The 26,716-nt window shown below is 46.3% G+C and overlaps 1 protein-coding gene across 2 annotated transcripts; it reads left to right on the forward strand.

The window, feature by feature from the left end:
* Positions 1 to 26,136, forward strand: ankrd27 (ankyrin repeat domain 27 (VPS9 domain)). 2 transcript variants are annotated; one of them, XM_063477549.1, is made up of 28 exons: positions 1 to 271; positions 4,897 to 5,019; positions 8,582 to 8,692; positions 8,834 to 9,142; positions 9,811 to 9,870; positions 11,308 to 11,361; positions 11,741 to 11,806; positions 12,156 to 12,232; positions 12,759 to 12,880; positions 13,930 to 14,008; positions 15,035 to 15,161; positions 15,258 to 15,350; positions 16,633 to 16,754; positions 17,467 to 17,549; positions 17,659 to 17,774; positions 18,282 to 18,374; positions 18,503 to 18,700; positions 19,217 to 19,276; positions 19,644 to 19,763; positions 19,970 to 20,014; positions 20,101 to 20,217; positions 20,288 to 20,482; positions 21,485 to 21,604; positions 21,716 to 21,889; positions 22,536 to 22,629; positions 22,750 to 22,828; positions 23,524 to 23,587; positions 23,683 to 26,136. In XM_063477549.1, exons 2-28 carry the CDS (start codon positions 4,918 to 4,920, stop codon positions 24,211 to 24,213), a joined length of 3,411 nt encoding a protein of 1,136 aa, XP_063333619.1. In that variant the 5' UTR covers positions 1 to 271; positions 4,897 to 4,917; the 3' UTR covers positions 24,214 to 26,136. The 2 variants fall into 2 exon arrangements, with proteins under 2 accessions (XP_063333619.1, XP_063333618.1); XM_063477548.1 differs by lacking the exon at positions 1 to 271 and adding an exon at positions 1,502 to 1,602.
* The last annotated feature ends 580 nt before the right edge of the window (positions 26,137 to 26,716 follow it).

The raw sequence follows: 26,716 nt of genomic DNA on the forward strand, positions 1-26,716 counted from the left end.
GGCTTCTCCCCTTTAATTTGTCCACATCAGATCCCATAAATGAAACGTTCGTGTACATGAACGCGTTTTTTCTTCTGTAAAAGTTTTACTTGGACAGAATCGGACTCAGGACGCTATAATCGGCGAATCGGCTCGTTTTAGCAGCTTATTTATCGCAATTCGTCTCGCAAGGTTGATAAGCTCGTACGGTTCCTGGCAGGCTGCTGCTGCTGAGGCTGTTTGGCTTTGACATGCTAAACCCTGGATGACGGAAGGGACTCGTTAATAGCAGGTAAAATCAGTCTTCTTCCAAATCATCACATCTGTTGGCTCAATTCCGTGTTTGGAAACGCTAACGTGTCACTACGCTAAGGCAACAGTAAATCCCCAGAAACGCTAATGCTACAGGCTGTGTTTTTGGTTTTAGCTAGGAGGCTAATTTAAAAACTTAAAGTCCCCGTTTGCTGACAGGCGCACAAAACCGAACAAACAATTGTTAGATAACTATGGTTAACTTCAGATATTAATTTATCAGAGAGCAGCATAAAACTCCTCCTTCCACCTGTCATGTGAACGGTACCGTGACACAGTTTATTAGCTGCTTCCAGCGCCACGCCAGACTCCATTCACAAAATGTCAAATTTAAGAGTTACGACTTTACTTTCATTGTAAGTTACCTTCTTGTTTTATGGATATCTATACCGCAAAACAGGAAAATACACATTAAATTGTATTTGTTTATATATAATAGCAAATCGAAGAAGAACATCTAGGTGTTTACTCGAAACAGATGGGTCGATAACCCAATATAACACAGTAAAAAAAAAATAATAGAAAGGGAGAGCATGAGTGAACATATGAGATAATAGGACTTAAAAGAGTAGAAGAAAACCCTCAGGCCACCTCTGCTAAGTGTGAAGTGCAAGTGTGCCAGTTTAAAGCTGCATTTCGGAGAAACCTGAAATATAAAATCCAAGTCCTTCGAGATGCGAATCAGTTAAAAAGATAAAACACTCCCGATTTGTCTTCTTGTTTTGAGTTGATCAGTTTTTAAGGTGAAATGATCCTACTTTTCCTTATATTCCTTCATGTCTCCTATTCTAGTGGTGAATATTCATACTAAACATGACCAAAGTTTCACTAAGACCAGTGTGTGCATAAACAATCCTACAGCTTGTGAGGGGCAGCCAACCAGAAGGCGGTTGACTTAGAGGGGGCGGAGCTAATACCGCTCATCTTAGGCGAAACAACTAAGCATCCACTCGGGAAAGTGAGTCTGTGAGTCATTGTGTCTTCAGATCAGAGGACTTTGGTGTGACTGGGGTTTATTATCCTGAGTTTGGACGTTGATCTCTGTATTTTGTGATTGTTGGTGATGCTGTTGTTCCCTTCAACCTGAGGCTAAGACATCAGTTGTGAATGTGGCTCAAGCCCAAGTGGACGGACATTCCTCTGTCTGCTGTTTTGCTTCCAGCCTGGGAGGTCACGAGGACCCACGAGGGTCACGTGATCTTTTTTCCCAGCATGGAGCTGCTCGGGTGAGGATTTACTGTGTGTGCTGTGCTGAACTGGTTTCCAGTGCGTGTGTGTGGGAGCTCAGGGAGGATGAAGCTGACCTCTGAGGTGAGTGGATCACCTGCAAGGTGTGAGCGGTCAGTCTAGAGATTTTTAAGAGATCAGAAAATGTTTAAAAACGTATTTTTCTGTCATTAAATAAAAATCGGACTCTTTAATGGGCAGAACTGATCGTGTTTTCTGTAGAATTGATCTGGTTTGTTGTGGTTTTGGCGCGCAGATGAATGAAGTGTTTTTAAATTAAATTTGGCGCTCGTACAGTAACGTTTGTAATCTCATGGATGTGCTGCAGAGTATCATTTCAGTCATCATGTTTTTATCAGACCTCTCAGACCGCTTTCTGTTTTCATTGACTGAGTTTTCTTTATTGGCGTTGTTTCTCCTTTTGATGTTCAGGCTAGAAATGGGAAGAATAACAGATTACGTAGATCCCACGCCTTTGTTTTATTAGCTGTGCTGACTTTTTAAAAGGTAAATGGTGTTTTAATAGAAAAACCCTCGGACTCAGCAGCCAAACTTCTTAAAAGAACCAAGAAAAGTGAGCACATTACAGCCCTTCTAACGGTTCTGCTGTTTGGATTGATTTTTACAATTTTATTGTTATATTTTGAAGCCCTGCACGGCCCCTGAAAAAGGTACTCGACCTGCTGTTCTTGTTCCAACTGGTGTGCGGCTTCTGATGTTCGCGAGAAGGGTTCGAGCTGTTAGGGCTTCTGGATTGTGGAACAACCTGCCTGAGGAAATCTGTGTCTTCTTTACAATCACTGCTAAAGACTCGGTTATGTCTTAAGACTTCATCTCTGACTGTACCTGCCTCAGTTATCATTTTTAATGTTAAAGTTTACGGCAGTGCAAATACAAACAGAGTGAGCAAGAATGTGTCTGTTTGGAAGGTCTGCAGGAGGAAGCCTCTTCTCTCTAAAATACAAACACAGCAGCACAGCGTAGCTCCACACTCCTGGAACAGACGAGACCACAGTGGAGATGTTTGTCCGTCACGCACGGCAGCACATCTGGAGGAAACACACACCTCATACAGCCGTCAGCACGGTGGAGGAGGGATGATGATCTGAGTGGACCATGAGCTCCTCTGTAGAGTCAGTGTGAGGCCGTGTGTCCCACGGCTGAGGCTTGGATCAAACCGGGTCATCAACAGGACAAAGATCCAAGCGCAGCAGCAGATCTGCAACAGAACGACTGAAGAAGAGAAGAATGAAGCTGCTGCAGAGCTCAGAGAGCTGTGCATGAGTCTGAGACCCTTTTGCTTTTCTCTGGTGACGATCTGTGTTCTCTGGGTGAGGTGTAAGAGCTTCGCCTCAGGCCGAACACATCTGGCTGATTACACATCTGCCGCTTTGACGAAGGAAATCACACTTTTATAACCTGTGGGAATTTTTAACTTCTCACTTTCAGAAATGTGAGACAGAAAATGGAGCGTGGTGGTTTTTACTTTCCTTATCAACACAACAACAATGATATACCAGCTAAATGCAGGGGAGGAGATGACCTGCTTTGCCTTTTCTTGCCTAAATATTCCACCGATGAATCATTCTTTCCACAAAACTCCTGTTCCAGCTCACTGATGTGTGGGGAAAAGTTGTTTATTATTGAATGCATGAACTGAGATAATCAGTTTAGTCCCAAACACATCATTCAGATCCTCACACTGGAGACGCTACAAACAGGGAACGGCTTTTACTTAAGAACTGGACTAAAATACCTGTTTATTGAACTAGCTGCTGATTACTTTTTTGTTGTTTCGACTGATTGAAAAATAATCAGCTCTGTTACAGTTGGTACATTCAGTGTTTTACCTTTGAAAGGTTTAGAAAATGTTCAGCTTCTTTCAGTAAATCCAGATGCTGTAACAGCAGTTCTAATCAGACAAGGTTAACCAGTGTACACCTCTGACTGGTTCTTTTGAAGAATGGGAACAATTTTAGTTGACACCAGTCTGTTGGTCATTGGTGTGAGTAATGCTAATATGCAATACTTCTGCATTTAGTACAATTTTAAAAACAGTTTGGTGATCAGTGGAAGTGTGTAGGGTTAAAGATCAGAAAGTAGAGCCTCTTATTGCAGGGCAGCAGCCCGTCAGGCGTTCCCGGGACAGCCAAGAGACCTAATCTCTCCAGTGAGTCCTGGGTTTACCCCGTGGCCTCCTCCCAGTAGGACATGCCTGAAATACTTCACTCGGGAGGTATTCCATCCTAGCCAGGTCCCCAAACCAGCTCAGCGGACTCCTTTCAAGGTGGAGGAGTAGTGGCTCTGCTCCGAGCTCCTCCGGAATAACTGAACTTCTCGCCCAGTCTCTAAGGAAGAGGCCTCAGAGACTGGGTCAGAAGTGGATAACCTTTAAACTCTTTGAAGCTGGAAGACCGCTCCAGCTTTACAGAAGCTTAAAAGAAGTTAGCTTTGATAGCATGTTTTTTTTTTTTTCAAAATAAAAGCGCTGTCAAAAAAATCACACCTGGGTTCGAAACGATGTGTGTTCTGTTGAAGGCATCCACAGTCCTGTAACACCTTCAGAGGACTCGCGGTTTACAGCTGCAGGTAAATGGAGTCAAAAGTTCAAACCACCTAACTGCTCACCTCTTTAGGTTCGGTTAATTGTAATTAGACATTAAAGCTCTTATTTGCAGCATTAGTAACTACAGACTCTGGGAGATTTTTCCGAGGCCTCACATCCAGCCTGGCCAGGTTGGAGCCGGTGAAGCTTTGTCTGGATGGAGGATTTATTCGTACTGAAAATAAACCAGTTCAATAAGAATTGGATCAGCTGAGAGAGAAGCAGCCCTGGTTTCTTCAGATCCAGGCGGCACAGCTTCATACGTGACCATGAGTGACTTCTGGGGGGCCTGAACACTGCAGATTGACAGAACAAGATGGGAACATAAGCCCCTCCCCCCCACCCACCCACATTAGGCTGGAAACGAGATTGAAAGGGACTTCTTGTCCGGTGGCCTCAAAGACCATAAATGAGCTTGTTTTCGGGTCTTGTCCTAAGATTCAAATTTGGAGGCATTAAGGAATCATGAGATCTTTTGTCGTTGTTGTTGTTCTTGTTGTTGTTGTTGCTTGGCTTTTCTCAAACATCAATGAGCAGTATTACCACATGCTTATCGACAGGAAACCAGCAGCTGCTCTCAGAGAGGCTGATGTGGAAGATTTATTCTCTACAATTATTTATAATCCCCAGAAGATGAGTCCTGACAGGGCTGCACCCCCACAGCCCTCTCCCCACGAAGGGTTTAACTGGTCACATATTTATAAAAGTCCTTGACACGTACTTGGTTGATAATTAATGTCTTTCCTCCCATCATCCTCCTGTCCCGTCTGCAGGATCCAGACCTCCAGCTCCTTATGGCTGTTTATGATGAGAACATCCTGAAGAATCCTTTCTACCTGGCCTTGGAGAAGCAGAGACCCGACCTTTGCAGCCAAGTGGCAGAGCTCCACGGCATCGTGAGTTTGACCTGTCATCTCATTTATGTCACCAGACAAGCCCACCTGCATGTATGTGAGGATCAGGTACCCGATCACGATATCAGACAGGGATTAATCAGAGAGCGCTCTGTCTGGGTGTCACATAGCTGTGAATCTGTGGCGTCTATATTCACTTAGATCAGGGGTGTCAAACTCAATTGCACAGGGGGCCAAAACTCAAGGCACACTTTAGGTCGCGGGCCAAACAAGATAAACATTTATTGAACACACTAAAACAATGTTTTTTAAACATAAATATGAATAAAAACAGACAGGAATATCATTCCAGATTAAATAAACTTAAAAAAATAAACTTTAACTTTAAATATTTTGCTCTTTATAAAACTATATCCTGTCAAAATTATGCAAGTTAGAAATATGAACATGCTGCCAAAACCCCAGAAAAAATAAATGAAAGCAAACACAAGGTTGGAGCCGCATGTAGACGGAGCTGGGCATTGCTTCAGGAATGGAACTAATAAACTGTGCGGGCCATTCAGTGTCGTACTTTCCCTTGAGTGTATCATTACACTGCAGCTCCATCTGAATCTGCACAGGTGCAGTTCAGCAAACTTGGTTCAACATTAATTGGCAACAGGGAAAGTGAGGCAGGTTGCACTGGTGCATTTGTGACAGCTTCACTTGAAATGCCTTCATCATACATGTCATGTCCATGAACTGACAGATTTCCTTGCTGAGCTCAAAAACTCTATTGAGAATTTTTATCCCAACTCAGCCAACGGACCTCTGTATGATGAGGAATGTCGGCAAACTCTGAATCTATTTCCCACATAAAAGCCTGAAATTGACGGTGATTTAAACTTTTAGCTCAGATAAAATTTACGGTTTGCGTTACGGTGATCATTACATGCTCCATTTTTAGGACTTTACCACACAGCGTTTCCTGGTGTATGATGCAGTGATATGCTGATAACTCACCGGTACAGTTCTCCTCCTGCATCTTTACTCGCATCCTGCCGACTAGTCCGCTTTTTTCACCGCACAACACCGGCGCTCCATCTGTTGTAAGTCCAACAAGTTTGTCCCAGGGCAGTTTCACGTCGGTTACACTTTCTTTTCCTGTCGTTGTCCCGTGCATCGATTTAATGTTCAATATTTCCTCTCCACGGATGAAGATGGCCAGCTGTGCAATGTCCATCATGTCTGTACTTTCATCCACAGCAAGAGAGGATGCAATAAAGTTTTGGCTTCTTTCACACAACTGTGTTCTTAAATCAGTGGCCATCTCACAAACCCGATCAGCAATCGTATTTCTCCTCAGGCTCACATTTGCCAAAATCTGCGTTTTGTCTGGACACAAGACGTCGCACAGCTTCATCATGCAGCTCTTCAGAGTGCAGGGCTGATTTGGTTATCTCCTCTGCTAAAATAAAACTTGCTTTCATGACAGCTTCACTTTGTGATTTTGCTCTGGTGAAACAAGTCTGCTGAAATGTCAGATTCTTCTTTAGACTTCTTCTTTCTGTAGTTTCTGCATTTAGGTTTTTCAGCTTATCCTGACGTTTTGTCTCGCAGTGCCGTCTTAAATTAAAATCCTTAATTACAGCCACATTAGCTCCACTAATAAGACACACGGGTTTACCAGCAATGTCTGTAAACATACAAACATGTTCAGTCACCCGCTGGCGCTGAAAGGCTCTGCTTTCAGAATCAACTTTTCTCTCCACCATTGTGAGCGGCTAGCTTCGCAATAACAGAAGTTTGACTTGATTGATGCGGGAATGTTCCCAGTTAGCCTAGCGTTCAGCAAGGAGGCTGCAGCGCTGCATTATGGGATCTGTAGTTTGTATATTATTAGCGCCTCACATCGCCGGGCCATGCATAACAATAATAATACATCTATATAAAATGATCTCGCGGGCCGGATATAAATGTACGCCGGGCCGGATGTGGCCCGCGGGCCTTGACTTTGACACATGTGACTTAGATGATCAATGCTTTTTAAAAATGGGTGGAAAATGCTTCAGACTGAGCAGATGTGATTAAATGTAATAGTAGGAATTGTGAATGGAGGGAACAAGCAGAAGAATTGAGCTTCGGTGACAGGGTGAGGAGCTCAGGTCCATCTGACCCGGCTGCCTCACGGAGGAAGTGATGTCAGGCGTGAGACCGCGAGGCAGATCCAGCACACGCCAGAGAGACGGCGCTGCTCGTCTGTGTTAGGAACACATCAGTGTGCAGCTGGAGACCCTCGTATTGCATCGTCTGTAGGTGGCTGGGGGTCTGAGCGTCTCTGTCCCTGCTCAGGAAGGCCGTGCTGTTGTTTGCATTAATAAAAAACAGGGGGGAGGTGAAAATGAGGAAACGGCACAGAGCTCAAAATAACTGCAGCAGAACCTGAATAAGTCCAGGTGTGAGCCGGCTGCAGAGCTCTGCCAGTTTCTTTCACAGAACAGCTTCTCGCTTCCTCCTCTGTGGTTGAAGGCTGCGCCTACAAACAGCTGAGAATCACACCAGCTCCTTAAAGCAGGTTAAAGATCAGAGTCAGGGACATTATCCCTGTTAAAATGTTTAAATGAGGAGGTAAAAGAAGCGCGCTCAGCCGGGGTTTCAAACACAGCGACACCTTTACACCACTTCCTGCCTCACGGCGGGTCAGCGTGGGGGTTTCTGGTGGTTTCAACATGCTCTGCTGCCATCCCTTTACTCTCACTGAGTTAGAGGAGCATTGTTTTGGTCAGACTGTTAAAGCGGGGTTGATAAATTACATTTGGATCTCAGTGAAGCGCAGAGATATCAGATGAACTGAGAAGCTGCAAAGCGGCGCTCTAAACCTCGTTTGAGCTTGTTAAAGAAGACGATCGGACGCCTGGAGCAGCAGATGAGAATCAGATGTCTGAACGCCGGCCAGTCGGGTCATCTGCACGCCGTCAAAACATCAGTGGGGGAGAAAAAAATGCATGTAACTGTATTAAAGCTATGGTTCGCAGCAGAGCCGGAAAAATCAGTTATACATGGCACAGCGTGCACATGCTGTGCGTACGTCAGGGCTTCAGCAGCTGCTCTGGCTCGTGACTGCGTCTTCAGATCCTTAATAAAATGCTGCCGATCAGGTCATGTGCATTGACTTCACGTGAACATCTTAAAAACAAATGACGCCTGTTTAATTTCAGTGTTTCTGCGCTATTTTCAGACCATCGGATACCTGAATTTGCAGAGAGGGTTAAACTCTGACACAAACCTGCAAACAATGTGGAGCCTCGGCTCTATAATCTGTATTTTAATACTCCCACTACACACCGAAGTGCAGTATACTTCACGATAAACATCTTCTACTATTTTAAAAGCGTAAGTGAGTTGGAGTCCAGGAGCCATTTCAGTGCTGTTCATCATCTTCGTACGTCCACCTAACCACAGTTAATACAGTGAAGACTCCACTCTTTGTACCATCTGATCCTATTTTCTGCTTCCTAACACAGATCAGACCTTATCTGATTGTCGTTAGTGTGGAAAGGTCACTCTAAATCTGTGCTGAGTGGTTAATAAATTGAATACCCTGCGTGTCGCTTTGAACCTGCAGGTTCTGGTGCCGTGCTGTGGAAGTTTGACCCTCAGCAGCTACTCGGACTCTCACTTCGACAGCTATGTGCTGCAGCCCGTGGAGGACGGTTATAAGACTGCGGACGGGAAGGTCTGTCTTCAACACAAGCCAGTCTGTGCTGCTCATTGTTGCCAGAGGCTGAGTTTAAATGCACCGCTGTCCTACTTTTACAGTCCTAAAAATACGAAAAGAGGCTGTTTAACAGCTTTTTTTTCTCTGTGTGTGTTACAGGAGGTCCGGATCCAGGACAGGCAGGTCCTGCTGGGATCCGGGTTCCCGGCTCCAGTGTCGATCCCCATCCTGTTCGAGGAGACCTTCTACAACGACCGGGAGCAAAGCTACAGCATCCTGTGCGTCTCCAGGCCTATGGAGGTGGACCCGAGCCTGTCCGAGGTCAGCACGCCGTCTTCTTACAGCCTGAGGAGCCTGGAGGACGTCAGGGAGTTCCTGGGCCGCCACGCCCAGAAGATGGACAAGCACATCCAGAGCTTCTGTCAGGCCTTCAGGGAGCAGGAGAGGAAGGGACTCCGGCACCACATAGTAGGGATGACAGACACAAAACACAACCCTGGTTCTAAACGGACTAGAGTGACAAACGGGGCTGAAGGAAACAGAGCTCTGGGCGTGTCTGACCTAAAATAGCATATTCTGCACATAAAATGGCACACCTTGCAGATTTCGTCATTCTTTTACCACAGACAGACAGTTTTGCGCTCCCATGACTCAGATAAGGCAGAAATACTGATGCAATCACAAGGTTTTTCCAACCAGTTGGGTAATCCATGTTTCCCCTAGTGTCTGGTGGTTACCAGGGTCACCGACTGATTTGAGCGATGGTTTCCCAGCAGCTACCATCGGTCTCCAGCCGTCACTCACAGCTGGTTGGAAATCCTCCCTGTGGTTGCAGATGGTTGCAGACTCGTCTCAAGTTGATGTCACATGTCTACAAAACTTGTCATTGTACAGCTGCACCTATCGCCCCCCAGTGGCCATCAAAAAGAGTGCAGGTTTAAGGCTCCTCCACGCTGGCTTCACTTTTTTACTTTGAAAAGTGATTTAATACATGACAAAAATGTAAATAACGCCTCCAGGAGAGCGATCATCTTTTTAGCTTTAATGTGTTTAAAGGTTTTCGAGTCTTTAGGGGATTTTTACGTTCAATTTTTTTTCTTTCCTGCTGAGCTAACAGCTGTTCTGTTTCCTGTCAGGACTCGGTGAACGGTCTTTACACTAAATGTCTTCAGTGTCTGCTGAGAGACTCTCACCTGGTGAGTAGAAACAGTCTTTATTTGTCATGTCGCTCATTAAAACTGGCTGAATGAAAATCCGCCTTTCTCTCCTTGATTTGGTGAATATTTATTTCTGGCTTCTTCACCTGGGGCCAATATTCACTCTTCTGTGTCTTTATTATTTGTGTGCTTCTCTGGCTTGCATGATGGCTTGGTGCGTTCATTTGTGTGATTATCTGACTTTGTTTCATTTGTCCCTCGGATGCACGATGACATCAAAGCTGTGAGAAACGTGGTCGAGTAACACGGCCGTGCTTTTTGAGCATGTGACTGTTAAAGTTCTCCGTGTCTCCGCTTCGTTTCTTTTTAATAAAACTGTGAGCTTCTGTTTGAGAGCCGATTCTGCCTGAGGGAAGAGCAGCTGATGGAAACCACAAGTGCTGATTACTCACTGAGAGGCTGCTGTTTTAGTTTAACAGCGATGGGCTCCAGTCCGCTGTGACCCTGAGCACCATACAAAGGACGAGCAGTCCAGTCGGTCAGGATGTTGAATTTATGGCACCAACTACAGAGGTTTTAGCAAAATCACCTGTATTAAAAGGATTCTTATTCAAATCTTTAAAATAACATAAAAATTGGGAGAAATGCAGATTTCTGTCACTCATTGTTTCTGCTGTGTGCAAACTTGGTGATTCCCTCACAACGTCCTGTTTTAAGGCAGGAAAACTTTGCCGGCGCTGTTGGAATAATCCCCCAGAACTGAACTTCCCATGAACTCAGACAAACAGCAGGTCTGAGGGTGCTTCCTGCACCACCTGCTGCTCACTGACGTGAGTATTTCAATACTCTGCAGGCACAGATGCTCAGCAGTGTGCTGTGAACAATCATCATGACAGTCCAACATCCCTCATGTGAGTGTTGTATATAAGCGGGGGCCGTACTGAGTCGGCAGCTGTAGTTCACGTGCAGCAGTTCAGAAAAATCCTGCTTTTGTTGATTCAGGCATTTATGACCTCGATGCAGTCTGCGCTTCCCTCTTTGTGGGAAATGAAACGAAACCGCACGTAAACCAGAGGAAGCATTCTGGTGAAACATCATCGTTGGTCGTTAATGCTTCATTAGATCAACCTCATTGTAAAATTTTGGGTTAATGCGGCCGTCCTTACGTTCATCTGTTGGCTTTGCACACGTGAGCGTTATGCTGCTGTCATATGTCGGGAGGAATCATTTCCTCCGGTTCGGAAAGGAACGAACCCCAAACAGTGTCATGTGACCGCCGCAACTAACGCTTCAAATCAGCTTCCTTTAATCGGCGTGACCTCTGACCTGACACACACACGCAGGATGTGCTGTGAGTTCCTCTGGACTGGATGATTCGATGATATGTGGCCGCGGCGTGTGCGACACAGCAGTTTTGGGCCTGATCACATCCTCTAACGCCTTCCTCTTCCCGTGCATGCTTTGTGTTTTCTGCAGAAACTTCTGGCAAAGCAGGAGCTTCAGATGACGCTCCTCAAACAGGCTGTGGAGGTAACGTCTCTCTGGGTTCAGTGAAGAAGAAAGGTTGACACGTAGACGCAAGTTTAAGTTTGCAAGAAAGTCAGATTTCATCAAACACATGCAGAAGCTCACACAGCTGTCACACATAACTTTATGGAAATCCCTGCTTTATGCCAGTGAAAACTATAAAGGAATCGATTAATAAGCCGAATAACTCAATAAGATATTTACAAAAAATAAGACAGAGCTCAATGTGGGCAAAACTACATGTAACAGAAGAAGCAGCTTAATAATCCAAACATGCAGCTATTTTGGTGTGAGGTGAGAACTCATTTTTTTACTGCAGGCACACTTTGATGAGCTGTTTCTGACACGTATTAAAATATTGGTTTTCCTCTTCTTTTCCCAGATGTACGTTCATCATGGTATCCATGAATTAATCTTTAACTTTGTGGGAACGCTTGAGGCCAGCCAGGTAGGTCTGAGCTCAGATTTACTCATTAGACGTAACGTCTGTTCGTCCGCTTTCTTCCACCACCAGATCCTGAGTGATCTGCGTTTTGATCAGATTCCTGCTCACGTGCCTCCTGCATAAACACACACATCCCTGTGGTGTTTTTGCTGCGTGCTGCTGCAGATATAACGTCAAACACACAGTCTGCAGGGATCACTTGTCTTTGCAGGGATCGTTGTTTTAGTGATGGAAGCCTTATTACAGCTCTTAATATTTCTCCTTCATGCTCTTTATTACTGTGATGACCCCAAAAAGAGGCTTTGACAGTTTCAAAAGTTCCTCTCCCGTCTCTTGTGCTGCCGGTCGACAGGACGCTGCCTTCAACAAAACCACCAGGAGTCTGCAGGAGCTGCAGCAGAAAGAGCTGGGAGTCAAACCCGAGTTCAGGTCAGTTCCACACATCGGAGCGGACTTTGAGACCCAGACCTCTGTGCAGCGTCAAATCTGGTTCTGCTGACAGGTTTAACCAGCGCTTGCTGTTCTGAACACGTTGTAGACGATGTTTAAATGTGCAAAATGCCTTCAACGTTTACATGGACCCAGTTAAGGCGACCTGATCGTGGCAGCGTTCCAACAGCATACATAGACAAAGACGATACGTGTTCATGGTTTATGAAGTCAAATTTTATTTCAGACTCGTTTTTAAATATGTCCTGGTCAGTCTGACCCGAGGGGCAGCTCAGGGTCCCAACAGTGGAGACCATCCAAGGGTTAGTGGTGAAATAGAGCGATCATAAAGACTTCCGTCATGTTCAATTGCACCATGTGATTGGTTCTGTCTCTGTTTTGTAAATTGAATCTGTTGTTTAGCTGTGTGCCTCCTTCCTTTAGCCTGAGCTACTGAAGCTTTGTGAATGTGTCCGTTCAATGTCTCTGACCCATCGTCTGTCCTCCCGTTCTTCTGTCTCTGCAGCATAAACTTGTCTCGGGCTAAAAGAGAGCTGAGCCAGCTCAACCAGCAGACGTCCCCCCTCCTCAAACTGCTCTGCCTGCGTAGAGTCGCGCTGACCGCCACCCAGACCCCGAGACGCACCGGTACTTACTCTGTTGGTTTGTGTGTGCGGAGCTAAGACGAGTGTGTGAGCTCATCGTGTTCGATCGGACCTCTTTTGTAGGAGAAGCAGTTTAAATGTGTGTGTGGAGCTTCAGCGCTCGCTTTAATGGAAGTATGTCACAGCTCGCTGTGAGCGGGTCCCTTGCAGCCTCAGATTTGCAACACATTGGAACCAGTTCTAGTCAGTCTGCAGCTGGTCTGTGGTGCACCACCTTACTGCATGCCAAAGTACCCTCGAGCAAGACGATGAACACAGAGTTTCCTCAGGTGGATTCATGGATGTGTGGATGTTGGGTCGTGCACAGGTGTGGATGAGGCTTGCAGTAGAAAGTAATTTGTCACAGACACAGAGGTTGCAAGTCCATTGGCATTAATCCATATTATTGATAATATTAACGTAATATTTGCGATCATGTCGTAGTTTCCATCCTTGGGCTGTGCTGCAAAAACACAAAGTCCGAGAGCTCGGGAGGTCTGCGCTGTTTTCAGCTGTTTCGGTGACACCAGGGGCGACCCAGTGTTAGCCAGCTGATTTGAATGCGGTGCAGATCTAATCGAATTTAACGTCAAATTAAACTTCAGTTCATGTCAGTTGGACACGTTTGTAGAAAAAGTCCCAAACAGGACAAAAAATGTGTAAATATCTAATAGTTTTCAATTGGATCACTCTGAGAAAATCACATTAGATCCAGGAGTCTGACAAATGAGACGATTCCTTTATTTTCTCGTGGTGACATAAGAGAAACCACCTTATTAAACGTGTAATGCAGGGAAATACGGGACTCATCAGAGAGCGGCTGTGCGATTCTTGTGTTTCCCTAAAGAAAAGGACAGTACCGACTCTGTGAGCTTCCATTTGTGCAGTTTGCTTTGGTAATCCAAGCTTATTGGATCACGGCAACAACCCCGCTGTCAGCCTGCAGCGCCGAGCTGACAAGAGGCCAGTTTAGTCATTAGTGCTGAGCTGAGGGAGAGCTGAACGGGAAGAATGACTCTTCAGTTTCCACTGACTGTGTGTCTCCCTCCACAGTGAGCATAGAAGCCGTGAGCGCCGACGACCTGCTGTCTGTCGTCCTCTATCTGCTGGTGAAGACGGAAATCCCCAATTGGTGAGCGAAAGGGGACCTTTGACCTTCTGTCGCGAATAAAATGCAGAGAAATGAGGGGAAAAAATGAGGCGGTGAAAACAAAAAGACGACTCACAGTTTTCCAGTTTTGGGTCAAAGGGATGGTATCGCAGCCCTGCTCGCTGTGAAGATGCACACAACCATCTAATCGATCTTAGGTGCTGTAATCATTTACAGAAAATAAATCGCCTTCTTGATCCCTGAAACCTGCGCCAAACTGTCACATTCTCCAGGTCTCACATGTGGGCGTGGCTAAACTATAACACTGGCTTCACCCACATTTGTGAAATTTGGAACCATCGTACCAAAAATTTAGTTTTTTAAATTTAACATCTCATTTTGGCAGCGTCTGTGTCCGTTTTATTTATCTTTTTAGGTTTTGTGGGTCACAGTTTCGTCTTGGAGGTTTAATCGGATGGACCTGAATATGTTTGCGATGTTAAATTGGCTTTTGAGTTTTTGATAAAGGGCGTGTCCACGATGCCACAGTACAGAAAGTTGCTATAATTGGAATTTATATTTTCTAATGTGCCGCAAACTTCACAGCCTGGAGACATTTTAATATTAAAAACATCTCGAGCGGTTCCTGTGTTTGTTCTGCAGCAGAACCTGCTCAGTCTGGACTCTGCAGCGCCCCCTATGAGGCAGGAGGTGAAGTTTTTGCGTTTACTGCTCTGTGCAGCTGAGGACACGGACCGGTGGCCTCCAATAGTGACTTTAACAATCAATGTTAATGTTTTATCATCAAATGCATCATTTTATATTGCAATATTTGATTACTTTATTGAATTCATAATGTTTGTTGACAGTAAACTGTGCTATGATTAAACGATAACAGAAATAATCCACAGTGCGTGATTTTTTTTTTTCCTCTATAAATAAGCACAATTAATCTTCCAGTGAAAGGAAGCCTAACTGGAGGCTGCTGAGGATGATCTATAGTTATGAAACATCATTTGGGTTAATACAGATGTAGCTGGGTGATCTAATTTGTCGTCTTATCTTCAGGATGGCCAACCTGAGCTACATCAGGAACTTCTGCTTCAGCCACTCGAGTAAAGATGAGCTCAGCTACTGTCTGAGCACCTTCGAGGCGGCGGTGGAGTACATCAACCTGGGGAAGCTGCAGAACTCTGTGAGACACAAACACACCGCTGTCGTATCTCAGCAGCTGCTTCACTGTGCTGGAGATCATCAATGTGTTTTCTCCTGTTTTTGCCTCCTTCCTCAGGGCTCTGGTGAGCTCAGCGACAAGGCGCTGTTCAAGGAGAGGATGAGTCTGCTGACTCAGGGTGTAGCCACGCCCATTAATTGTCTGTTTGAGGTGAGCTGCAGCCCGAGACGTTAGCAGATGTCCCATAAAAGATCAGCATAATGTATAAAACGGCTCCCACCCAATGTGTATTTGTTTTTTTTGTACAGTAGCATGTAAAAGCTTCTCCTGATGCTGTGAATGTTTTTACAGATCCTTCGAGGTCCAATTCAGTTTGAAGGAGAAGGAATTTAAGAGAGTGAAATAAAAACCGTTATTTGGCACTTAAAATCTTCAGCTCTGTTCCCTCTGTTGGCATTTCTTGTGTTTATGTTCATGATGTTTCCTGGTGTTTTCCAGGCCATGAAAGTGATTTAAATGTATAGTAACTATTTTTGGGGGTTATTTTTATACTGTACACAGATCAGAGTAATGTCTTCCAAAAAGCTGATACATTCAGATAAACTTATAATTAATCTGTTAAAAATACATAGGAGTGGGTTTGTGGAAGCCGTCATATCCCCTCACCATATTTGAGTACAGTGGCCAGGAAGGACACCCCCTTAGCGTTTTACGGCTAAACACCAACACCTGAATACAAGCTAACGTATCAGATTGTTAGCTTGAGGGTCCTAAGAAAAACCCACTTTCCCTCTGATAAACAGTTTGATTACATTCTCACATGATATGAAAGGTTATTCACTAAGTGTCAGTTACATCCACTTTATAGAAACTTTCACTGACAGCAGCTAGCAGAGGCTAACAGCAGCAAAAACACAACAGCTAACAGAGGCTAACATCAGCTAACAGAGGCTCACAGCAGCTAACGGAGGCTAACAGCAGCAAAAACAGCAGCTAACAGAGGCTAACAGCAGCTAACAGAGGCTAACAGCAGCAGAAACAGCAGCTAACGGAGGCTAACAGCAGCAAAAACAGCAGCTAACAGAGGCTAACAGCAGCAAAAACACAGCAGCTAACAGAGGCTAACAGCAGCTTACCAACAGAAAGGTTTACCTCAGTAACACTGTCAGCGGTCAAAAGTGACTCCTGACTCCTCCAGAGTAAATAAAGGTGGACACTTCTCACCCAGCATTGACAGCTGAGGTAAACAGCAGACAGATGTGGAAAACCCCTGGGTTGCATCTGGATGGATCTGCTCCCCAAACAGTGATAGCAACACGCTCGCTGGCTGCGGCTGTTATGGGGTGCGCTCTGAAAGTCTGAATTTAATGTTTTTGATGTTTAATGTTTTTTCACTGTACCGAAGAACACTCATTTGACTGCAATCTGCAGTCTTCTGACATCTAGTGGCGAGATTTTGCTAATGCTCAGTTTGCTCCTGTGTGTTTTGTAGCACATAGCAAACGGAAATGAAGAGGAGGTTGAACGCCTGCTGAGTGATGGAGAGGCCGATGAAGATGTGAAGATGTGTCATCCTCTCTGCTCCTGTGACCTCTGTGACCTCCAGCTGTCCGGGTCAGTGTCCAGACTCACACAGACAAACATGCAGAGGTACAGAGAGTACGTCAAAGCATTCACATGAGTCTAACGAAGAATAAAGAAGAGTAAAGGCTCCACGGTACAGATTTGATATGACCTGCCTGGAGTTTATGACACACTGATTATTGACTGTAAAGCTGGAAATTCACTTTAAGGCTGACTTTGCCTTTGCACATATGCCGAGAAAAGCTGATGTTATATTTGATATTATTCTGTTTTTCACTGGAACCCTTCGACTTCTATTTTCATTGTTCAGCTGATCATCACTTCCCCTTTTCTCCATTTTGTTTGTGCATCAGAGCTTCGAATCAGGAATAAAAACCATTTGTATTTTCACTTCCCACTGAAACCCCCAGACACACACACACACACACACACACACACAAAGTGTATTTCAGACCGTTATGCAATGGTCCATTAAAAACGAAAATACTCAAAAATGTAGCTGCAGCACAAACGCTGAGCTAAAGTGAGGCCTAGCAGAGAGCGCCACCTGTCGGCCACGCCCACCATTCATAGCTGAAGCTCTGAAGTAAATCCTGTTCAGAATCAGACTGTAGAGTCTGATTGAGCCTCACTGGTTACTTCATGAAAGCTCCCTCTAACCTTTGACCAATAAGCTCCTTGTTTAACGTGCTCAGCCATTATTGACCGTAGACTGACTCTGAGTGTTGGCGCCATGTTTCAGGCGGCTCAACGACCCGTCTATCGTCACGCCGTTCTCCAGAGATGACCGGGGTTACACTCCTCTGCACGTCGCTGCTCACTGCGGTGAGTGGCTGCTAACGCGCAGTGACCCAACATGAGTTTGTTTAATACTGCGAGGCATAATTTATATATAAAAATTATTAACTAACCTGTGTGTGTGTGTGCGGGGCAGGTCAGTCCCAGCTGATCGACATACTGGTGCATAAAGGAGCTCAGGTCAACGCCACAGACTACCACGCCCTCACACCGCTGCACCTGGCGTGTCAGCGCGGATACCAGGGAGTAACGGTGAGCACACGCAGAAAACTAAAATCCTCGAATTTAAATAAAAAAAACTGATATTAGACGGTCTGTTAGTGCAGTGACCTCACAGCAGCCATATTATTGGTCAGAAAAAAATGTAATTAAAATGCTCCATAAGGCTCCAGCAGCACAAACACGGTGCAGAGGTCCAGCTCAGAGACTCCAGGTAGCTGAGGTGAAGCTGCAGCTACAGCCGCCTGTGTCTCCATCCACCTCTCAGTCAAAGTCTGGTTATTTTTAACTGGCAGGTTCAAACATCACCTTCAACATCACCTCTACCTTTAAGCTTTAACATAATCCAAACAGATGAGTTATAAGCAACAAAGTCATTAAACCAGTTTCCAAAGTGAGGACTGAAATGTGTGTTTTGGATCAGCCACAGCTGTCTGACCTCAGCCAAACAAACTTGTTGTTAGAATGAAGACGAATAAATACTCCAGTGGAGGAGAACATTACAACAGATGATGTCCTTCCTTTGTTTCTGTTGTCCAGCTGCTGCTGCTGCACTACAAGGCCAACACGGAGGCTCAGGACAACAACGGCAACACGCCGCTGCACCTCGCCTGCATGTACGGACACGAGGACGTACGTCACCGCTCTCTTTGTTATGTCCTCACATTTCATCCTTCTAAATGCTCCAGCTGGTTTGAACCAGTTAGTCTGTTCCAGTAAATAACTCAGCATGTCCATAAATAATAAATGATGTGTGTCAGTGTGTGAAGGCCTTGGTGTACTATGATGTCCAAACGTGCCGTCTGGACCTGTTGAACGACAAAGGCGACACGGCGCTGCACATGGCGTCGCGCTGGGGCTACGAGGGCATCATCCAGGTGCTCCTGGAGAACGGAGCGAGCACCCACATCCTCAACAAGAACAAGGAGTCGCCGCTGCAGTGCGCCCTGAACTCCAAGGTCAGCGACACTCGCCGAAACGCTCTGCAGCTCTCGCGATTGTGCCAGAACATGCAGAGGACGCTTCCACACTGTGTGGGTGCTGGTTTGAGTCCCTTACCCCACAGCTGGGGTAGCGTAATGAGGATAGCAGCTCCTGATCTCAGTACAGGAAAGAATAAGTGTCACGGCTCCCATACATCACAGCTAATCTGATCAGCTGCTGACGGCGGGTCGACTGATCCTCTTACTCCAGTCTGTCCACTAAACCAGCTTCAGATACATTTTAAAATCAGATGTTTGTTTCATCTCTGCTCCAGGCAGTACCAGAGCCTGGGGCCTGTGTCTGCATCAGGCCCCAGGCTCTGGATTTTAGCCCTGCAGAGTCTCTGAATCATCTTCACTCAGCCTTTCTTGCATGATAAAGGTTTTTCAAATGATGTAAACAGATGCTTCAGGTGCTCCCTGAAAAAGAAACATATTGGTTTCATGGTGCACATACTGTAAAATAAATGTGTTGTTCATGTCTTCCTGCAGATCCTCATGCAGCTGCAGTCCACTCAGAACGGCCGGAAGCGCTGCGGCAGCGGCATCGACGTGAGTCTCATCTGCACTCACGTTTGCATCAGACAGATCTCCAACATCACAGTGAATATTGTCAAAATCCATGTGACAAAAGTGTAATTAAACACAAAAAGGTTTCCTCACGAGACAGAGCGGCTGCATGTTTAACAGGGGGACTCAGTGAAAAGTAGTTCTAGTGAAACCTGGAACTACTTTTGAACTGGTGAGCGAATGTTCACAGTCCTGACTCTGCGTCCTCTCTGGTTTCACCACGTATGTTTGAAACGTTCACCCTGGTGGTCACATTTGACCTGCATTCACACACTAAAGCTAAAGTATATTAGCACTGGGAGTATTTGGAGTCTGGTTGTGTTTTCAGCATCTCTTTTCTGTCTCTCAGTCTCCCAGCCGCTCGCCTCTAGCCTCAGACTGCAGCAGCAGCCGCCGCTCCTCCGTCTCCAGCACCTCCTCCCTGGGCTCGGAGGTCAAACCAGAGGGAGAACGGGTCCGGCACAGAGAGGTGGGCGCTGACCTCGCAGCACAGGAAACACAACTGAACACAACAACATTGCTCAGAACTTAGCTAGCACCAATAATCAATCGGTCAAACTTTATTTCTGAGAAAGCGTTCATGTAGGCCGGTGCAGCTCCGAGTACCAAAGAAGAAGAAAACTTTGGAGGCGATAAGCTGCTTTGGTGTCTGACGCCTCTGTGTTTGACTGACAGGTGGAGAAGCTGCTGCGAGCCGTGGCAGACGCTGACGTGGAGATGGTGAGTCTTCTGCATTTGTGCTGAACGCTCAGGGTCGCGTTCTCTCGATGGGAAACGTGACGAGATCTGCTCATCCTGTTTCTCAGGTGCGTTACCTGTTGGAGTGGATGGATGAGGAAGAGGAGGATCAGGGAGAAGTACAGTCGGAGGCTCCGCTTTGCCACCCTCTGTGTCAGTGCCCAAACTGCGCTCCCACTCAGAAGGTACGCCGGCGGCCCAGGCAGCAGCGTGGATGCAACGCCATTTCCATTAAACTCTCTGATTTTCCCGCAGCTGTCCGTGCAGCAGGCGGGAACTCTCGGCGTAAACAGCTGCAACGTCGACGGTTTCACGCCTCTCCACGTCGCCGCCCTCCACGGACACTTGCCGCTGGCCACCCTGCTGATCCGCCACGGGGCCAACGTGAACGCCCGCACCAACCAGAGCGCTACGTCGCTTCACCTGGCTTGCCAAAACAGCCACATCCCGGTATGCGATAAGGGAAAAGTGAAGGTGTGAGCTTTCCGTGCACAGGATGTAAACATGGAAAAATTGGCCACATTTTCAGGAAGACGTGTTGGAAGTTTTGGCTGATGTTAGTTAGTTTCTTTTAAAAAAAAAAAAAAAAAGTTACTCAAATTTTGATGAAAACATCACGTAAGGAGCAGAAAATCAGCTTCTACAGCAGCAAATTTCCAGGTTTAGATTAGCCTGATGTGCACAAGTATTATTAAAATATTAATATCTTACTAGATTCTTCTTGGCTGCAGATCTTCACTGTTTTCCAGAAACAAACTGGTGCCCATCCTATAACTATTTTATAGCCAATATTAAAAAAGAAAGACCGGCACACATCATCACTGAGGCTCTGAGGCACTGACGTCAGAGACTTCAGGACAGCAACAGCTGGCAGATGCTGCCTCAGATTCAGTAAACTGCAGGACATGTGTCCACCAGCAGAGCTTTAGTTCACAGCATGCTCGTTGTTGGATGTTCTGGATATCACCCAGAGGAAATAGAAGTTATGCAATGGGCACAAAGACGGACTCAAACATGAACAATCAGAAAGTCAGACTGCAGAGCAAAAAGCTGACTTAAAGTTCATTTGTTGCACGAGTCCACTCGGTCCTTCGCTCGTGTCGCTGAGCAGAGAAACGGCTCAGAAAGAGGAGTCCAACCCCAAGCGTCAGTTTCAGGTGCCGCTCAGAGGTTTTCTCCTCACTGAGGGGAAATGTGAGCTGTTTGCTGTTATTCTGCACGGTCACTTTCTCTAATTTCACCTTGCAGCCTGTTTCTGCAGGGGTTGTACTTTCTTAGACGCCTGTGTAGAGCTGAGCGGTGAAAACAGTCGGTCTGTCTGTGACTCTGACTGGGACCCGGCTAATTGCTGGTGACCACTACAGTGGTGTGTGTGTGTCTGTTGGCAGAAAGGGATTTTATTGTCGTCGTTGTGAAGGACTAAGTCATTCTGAGTGTCATGGTGATGTTTAGGTGGTGAGGTTTCTGCTGGAGTGCAACGCCAAGCTGAATAAAAAAGATCACTATGGCAACACACCGCTGATCCACGCCTCCCTGCGTGGAAATCTGGACACAGCCACCATCCTGTTACAGGTGTAAACACACACACACACACACACACACACACACACACACACACACACACACACACACACACACACACACACACACTGACATTAACCCTGAAAGTGTGTGTGTTCACAGAGTAATGCGTTGGTGAACGTGGCGAACCTTCAGGGGAACACGGCGCTCCATGAGGCGGTGCGGGGCGGGCATCTGGTGCTGGTGGAGCTGTTGCTGAGGGGCGGAGCCTCTCCTGGCATCAGGAACAAGAGGCAGAGGACGCCGCTGGACTGCGCCTACGAGCTGGGCGGAAAGGTCGTGGAGCGCCTCACGCTGAATCTGAGGACCCACAGGGTCCTGATGTCAGCGCCATGGCGTCGCTCCGTCTCAGTGACCAGGCCGACTCCACGGTGCTGACATCAGGGCTCTTTGCAGGTCCCACCTTTGTAGTCCAGCAGAATGAATTTGAAACCACTCCGATGCTGATGTCTGATACATGATTATAAAATCATAAATCTGTGATGAGCTTGAAACTGCACAGCACCTCCCAGTATGTTCAGCTAGCTGTAGCTCCCAAAAAGCTTCAGAGTTCATAAAAAGCATAAAAGTAAACCCGCTCGACTCCAAATTTATATCTTTGGACTGTGCTAGGGTAGCTTTGTATGATTCACGGCTCAAAATAATCCAAATGTGTGTAACTGGAGCTCAGTGCCAACACAGAGAGGTTAAACGGCTTGTTGACCTTGCAGTGGCTGGTGCACAGTTGTAATTATTAAGAATGTGACCATGATCTGCTGAATATGAGAAGTATAAACTTCGTCTTCTTTTACTTTGGAGTCGTTCCTGGGGGGTTCTCCTGGTAGCTCTGCCTGGAGCTGTTTGCTACACCGGCAGCTGTTAGCTCTTCATCGCTGCACCGTCGTGCAGGTCTGAAGACTTATATTCCTGTTTTCTCGTGCAGAACACTGAAATCCTGCGAGCTCTGCAGAAAGCGTCCGGACTCTCCCCTGATGATGAACCGATCAAACTCCTCTCCGTCCCCAAAGGAGCTCTGGGTAACTAACACCAGCAATAAATCCTACAAAGCAGGCTTTACTTAAATTTCATTCATTAGAATGGGGACTGTGATCCACAGCCGTGTAATCAGGATCGTTTCTGTGCTTTTGCTCTTTCAGCGCATTCCTTCGTGCAGCGTCTGAGGCTGCAGGATAACTCCAACAACAGGAAGCAGAAGCTGGCTCAGTCCATCAGCAGGTAGGCCGCAAACAAGCCACGAATCCACACCTTTTTCACGATGTAGTCACAAGAAACCATCGCACTCATCAAGTGAGCCGAAAGCAAACCACACGTGCAGTGACTGTTCTGAGTAATCGCAGTAACATTTCTGAATCCTTTCATATTCATGATGCAAAATCCTTAGAAAGTATTTGAGTGTTTGTTTTTTTTCCTCATAAATTATTGTTTTAATCTCAGAGGATATTCAGTCTTATTTCTCAGGAATATTGTGAGATTAGAACAGAAGAACAAACTGAGGAGGCTGAGCTGAAGATGCTCAGGTCTTCGTTGGGAGTGAGGAGGATGGATCAGAGTCGGAGAGGCTGAGATGGTTTGAGCGTGTGCAGAGGAGGGAGGGTGGAGATGGAGCTCAGAGGAGGTTCATGGATGTAGTGAAGGAGGACGTGCAGAGGGCTGGATGACAGGATAGGGTGAGATGGAGGCAGATGATGCGCTGTGGCGCCCCCTAGAGGAAGCAGCTGCAGGATTAGATTAAAAGAAAGTTTATTCCTCCTAAATGTGATTTATTCCACTTTATTTCTGAATGTATTTCACAGACATTTGCAGCTTTAGTCTGAGAGAATATCAGAATTTATTTCTCATGAATGTATGTCTTTAACCTTCCACCATCGAACCTCGGCCCCATTTTTCCTTTTTCCCACCTGCACCTTCAGGATGCAGCAGATGAGGAAGGGTTCTTCAGGTTCTCCACCCAGGTGTTCTCCAAACCTCAACCAGGTACACGCGTCTTATTCTCTGATGTATTTTGGTATTTATCAGCGTTTCCGGTCTGGAGCAGGACGGACTTTAGTTCTGCTGCCATTTCTTTGCAGGTGAATCCGGACAGGTGGAGGCTGAGGCGAGGAGAGACGGTGGCGGTCAGCAGCCCCACAGGAAGCCTCAAAGAGCGGCGCCTGGCTCGCTCTCACACCCTGGACACCGGAGCGCACACGCCGGAGCGAACGCACGCGCTGACCGTGGCTGACCCGACGGACGTCGCGTGTGCTCCTGAACTACCTGACGGCGCTGAATCGCTCTCCACCGACGCCTCCAGCTGCAGCACGGGCAGCGAGACCTCGCCGTCCACGCCGTCAACTACATCGTCGCAGGTCGACAGCTCGGCCGACGTCCCGCTCGCAAACATCCTGTCTGCTCAGTCTGACCCCGAAAGCCAGACTGACCGAGATTTACACGCAGACTCTTCTGACGCCCGCCCTCGGCCTGGCGAGGAAGCTGAAGGCTTACCGTCAGAGAGCAGGGATGAAGACTCCACCCCTTATCCCCTTAACCTGCCCTCCCCGACCCAGAGCGAAAGAGTCGAAGAGAGCAACGCCAATCAGCAGCCAGAAGCCAGCGCACAGTGATGCAGGGAGCATGAAGTGCAGACGGCACGAGGAGCAAGAAGACCGCCGAAAGAAAAGCACACGAGACTCGGACGAGACTCCGGATCCTCACAAACCAAACGTCCTCTCACTGCAGCGCGTCGGGTTTTATTTGTCCCGCTCGGAGGTTCCTGCCTCCTCAGGCAAACTGAAAGGGCGTCGGGCACCATCCATGTTTTGTGTTAGTGGGGGTCTTCAGAGACGGTCCTGACTCAGAAACCTGGATCAGGTTTAACCTGCACAGGCTCGGCAGCGCTCGTGCTCCATTTTCACTCGTTAACATTAACTAGAAGCTGCATTTTTTCCACTGACAGGTTTCCGAACTTTGTTTTTCATTTGCAGATGTTTGAAAACTGCTCGGCCCTTTTGTGTGGAGGCGAGCGAGATCCAACCATCCTCGCACAGGGAACTCTTTACATTGATCTTCAACACAAACGTCTCAGCTTTCTACTTCCAGCCTTCACAGAGAAAAAGGGATGCAAACTGATTTCACTTCTTGCTGTTTGAATGTCCTCACTTTAGTTTCTGCTGCTGCTCTGTGGCTCTGACTGAAGCACCGCGTTTTGGGGTTTTTTACTTTGGTTTAATCAGGATGATCTTATTTTATTTAGGAGGGTGGAGCTCCGTGTTTCCCCTTGTCCGCTGCTGAACCTCGTTGCGGGCTTTTATCCAGCAGATTTTAAATCCAACACCACCGCCTGCTGTTTTCCAAATCAAGGTGTTTGAAGGATTTCCGTCTTTTTACGGGCGCTGATGATTTTTGAGCACCAACATTAAAACCGCTGACCCCTCGAGTGGAGAGCGAGCCACGTTTATAGTTTGATAGAAAAACTGTATGGAGTGAATTCGTATGACATCCATCTGAATGCTGTAAGGCTTAACCCGGTGGGCGTGGCTTCTTTTGCAGAGAAGGATGCTGATGGGCTTCAGTCGCAGTCACTGAACTGGACCTGTGGACTGTTTGTGCTCATCACAAACTCTCATGTAACACTTGAACCTCATGGCTGAGGCCATAAACTCATCAGGAAGTGTTACTGAGATCACGGTTTCCTGTACAGGAAGTCTTTTTGCGTCGCCCCCTGCTGGTCGTTAGAACGAATGCACCTTAACTCACTTCAGCGTTGACTTTCCTACGGCCATGTTTTTTTATGCTATGACGTCCGTGGTGATAATTTAGCATCTCGACCAAATCCGTGCACAAAGAACGTGACAGCGGCCACAAACGTGGAGTGTGAGCGTTTCTAAACGGTCTTTGGTCAGAAGTCAGAGCTCCATCAGCTCAGGTGGTTTATTAACCTTCAGTAAGGACGTCGAGAACCAAACTAAACGTGTCTGAGCTTCCTCTTGATGCCTCATGAAATCATGACATCATCGAACACAAACTGGGAGTCCAAACCCCAAAAACCCGACTCAGACTGTTCAGCCGGATGAATGGCTGAAAACTACAACAAATCAGTCTGATTTTTATCCTTCTGTCAGATTAATTTCTGAGTTTCGGTCTCTGTACTTCATGAAACGGTTGTAGTTACCTGATGAAACGAGCGCGTCTTTAGAGGAAAAAGAGAAACTGTGGTATTCCATCACAGCCGACTGTCCTGCTGTTTAATGTTTCATATTTGTGGTTTTGACGGTTTTACTCGTTTGAAGTGAGTCGATTTGATGGTTATGAGCAGAGTGCTGTAAACGTGTCTCCCATCAGCGTCACTGTTTCCTGTCGCGTCTCCCTCACACAGAAACCACCTTTATGTTTGAACTTGGTCTGAGCGGATGTCAAACTCAAAGCCGAGTCTGAGGAATTATTTTTGTACCACCTGGTTTTATTTTCAGGCTTGAATGTTTAATGATGATGTGAATGTGCCTTATTTAATTTAAACCCAAATAACCAAGAATAAACCTGCGATTTAGACAAATGACATTTGGTGTTGTTTTTGTTTCTCAGTGTCTGTGCTGCTTTTCTGTCATGTTCTCATTAAAATTAGCTGATAATCAAACCAGACGGGACTTCCTGGTCTGAGGGCCAGCCCTGGGGTCCAGTGTAATTATTAATTTAATAATAATGAATTAATTATTTTGAATCACTCAGAGCTGCTCGAGCAGATTTGGATGGTTGGCCTCAAATATTTAAGGTGAAAATGAGCAGAATAGTTTAATCTGCAGAAAAAGAGTTGGAGATGATTAATGTGAGACGGATTCATTGTTTGGTTAATGAATTTTGACACGTTTTAAATGAAAGGTGGCAGCTGCTGCCAGTGTTTTTCATTTAGCAAATGGAACAAAGTTCAGCTTTTGCCACTTTGCACCGAATCATTTTCCTACAAGTCGTTTCAACAGGTGTCGTTACAGCGATGAAGGGAACAGCTTTGAGCGGGGAGCTCATTCTTTGGTTTCACATGAAGTCTGAGCTACAGTGTTCAGGACAGCTGTGAGAAGAGCTGGCAACGTTTAAGTCTGACTTCACACCGCCACGGGAGGTTGGACCGACTTG

This window comes from Pelmatolapia mariae, linkage group LG7, assembly GCF_036321145.2.
Source record: "Pelmatolapia mariae isolate MD_Pm_ZW linkage group LG7, Pm_UMD_F_2, whole genome shotgun sequence".
NCBI lineage: Eukaryota > Metazoa > Chordata > Actinopteri > Cichliformes > Cichlidae > Pelmatolapia > Pelmatolapia mariae.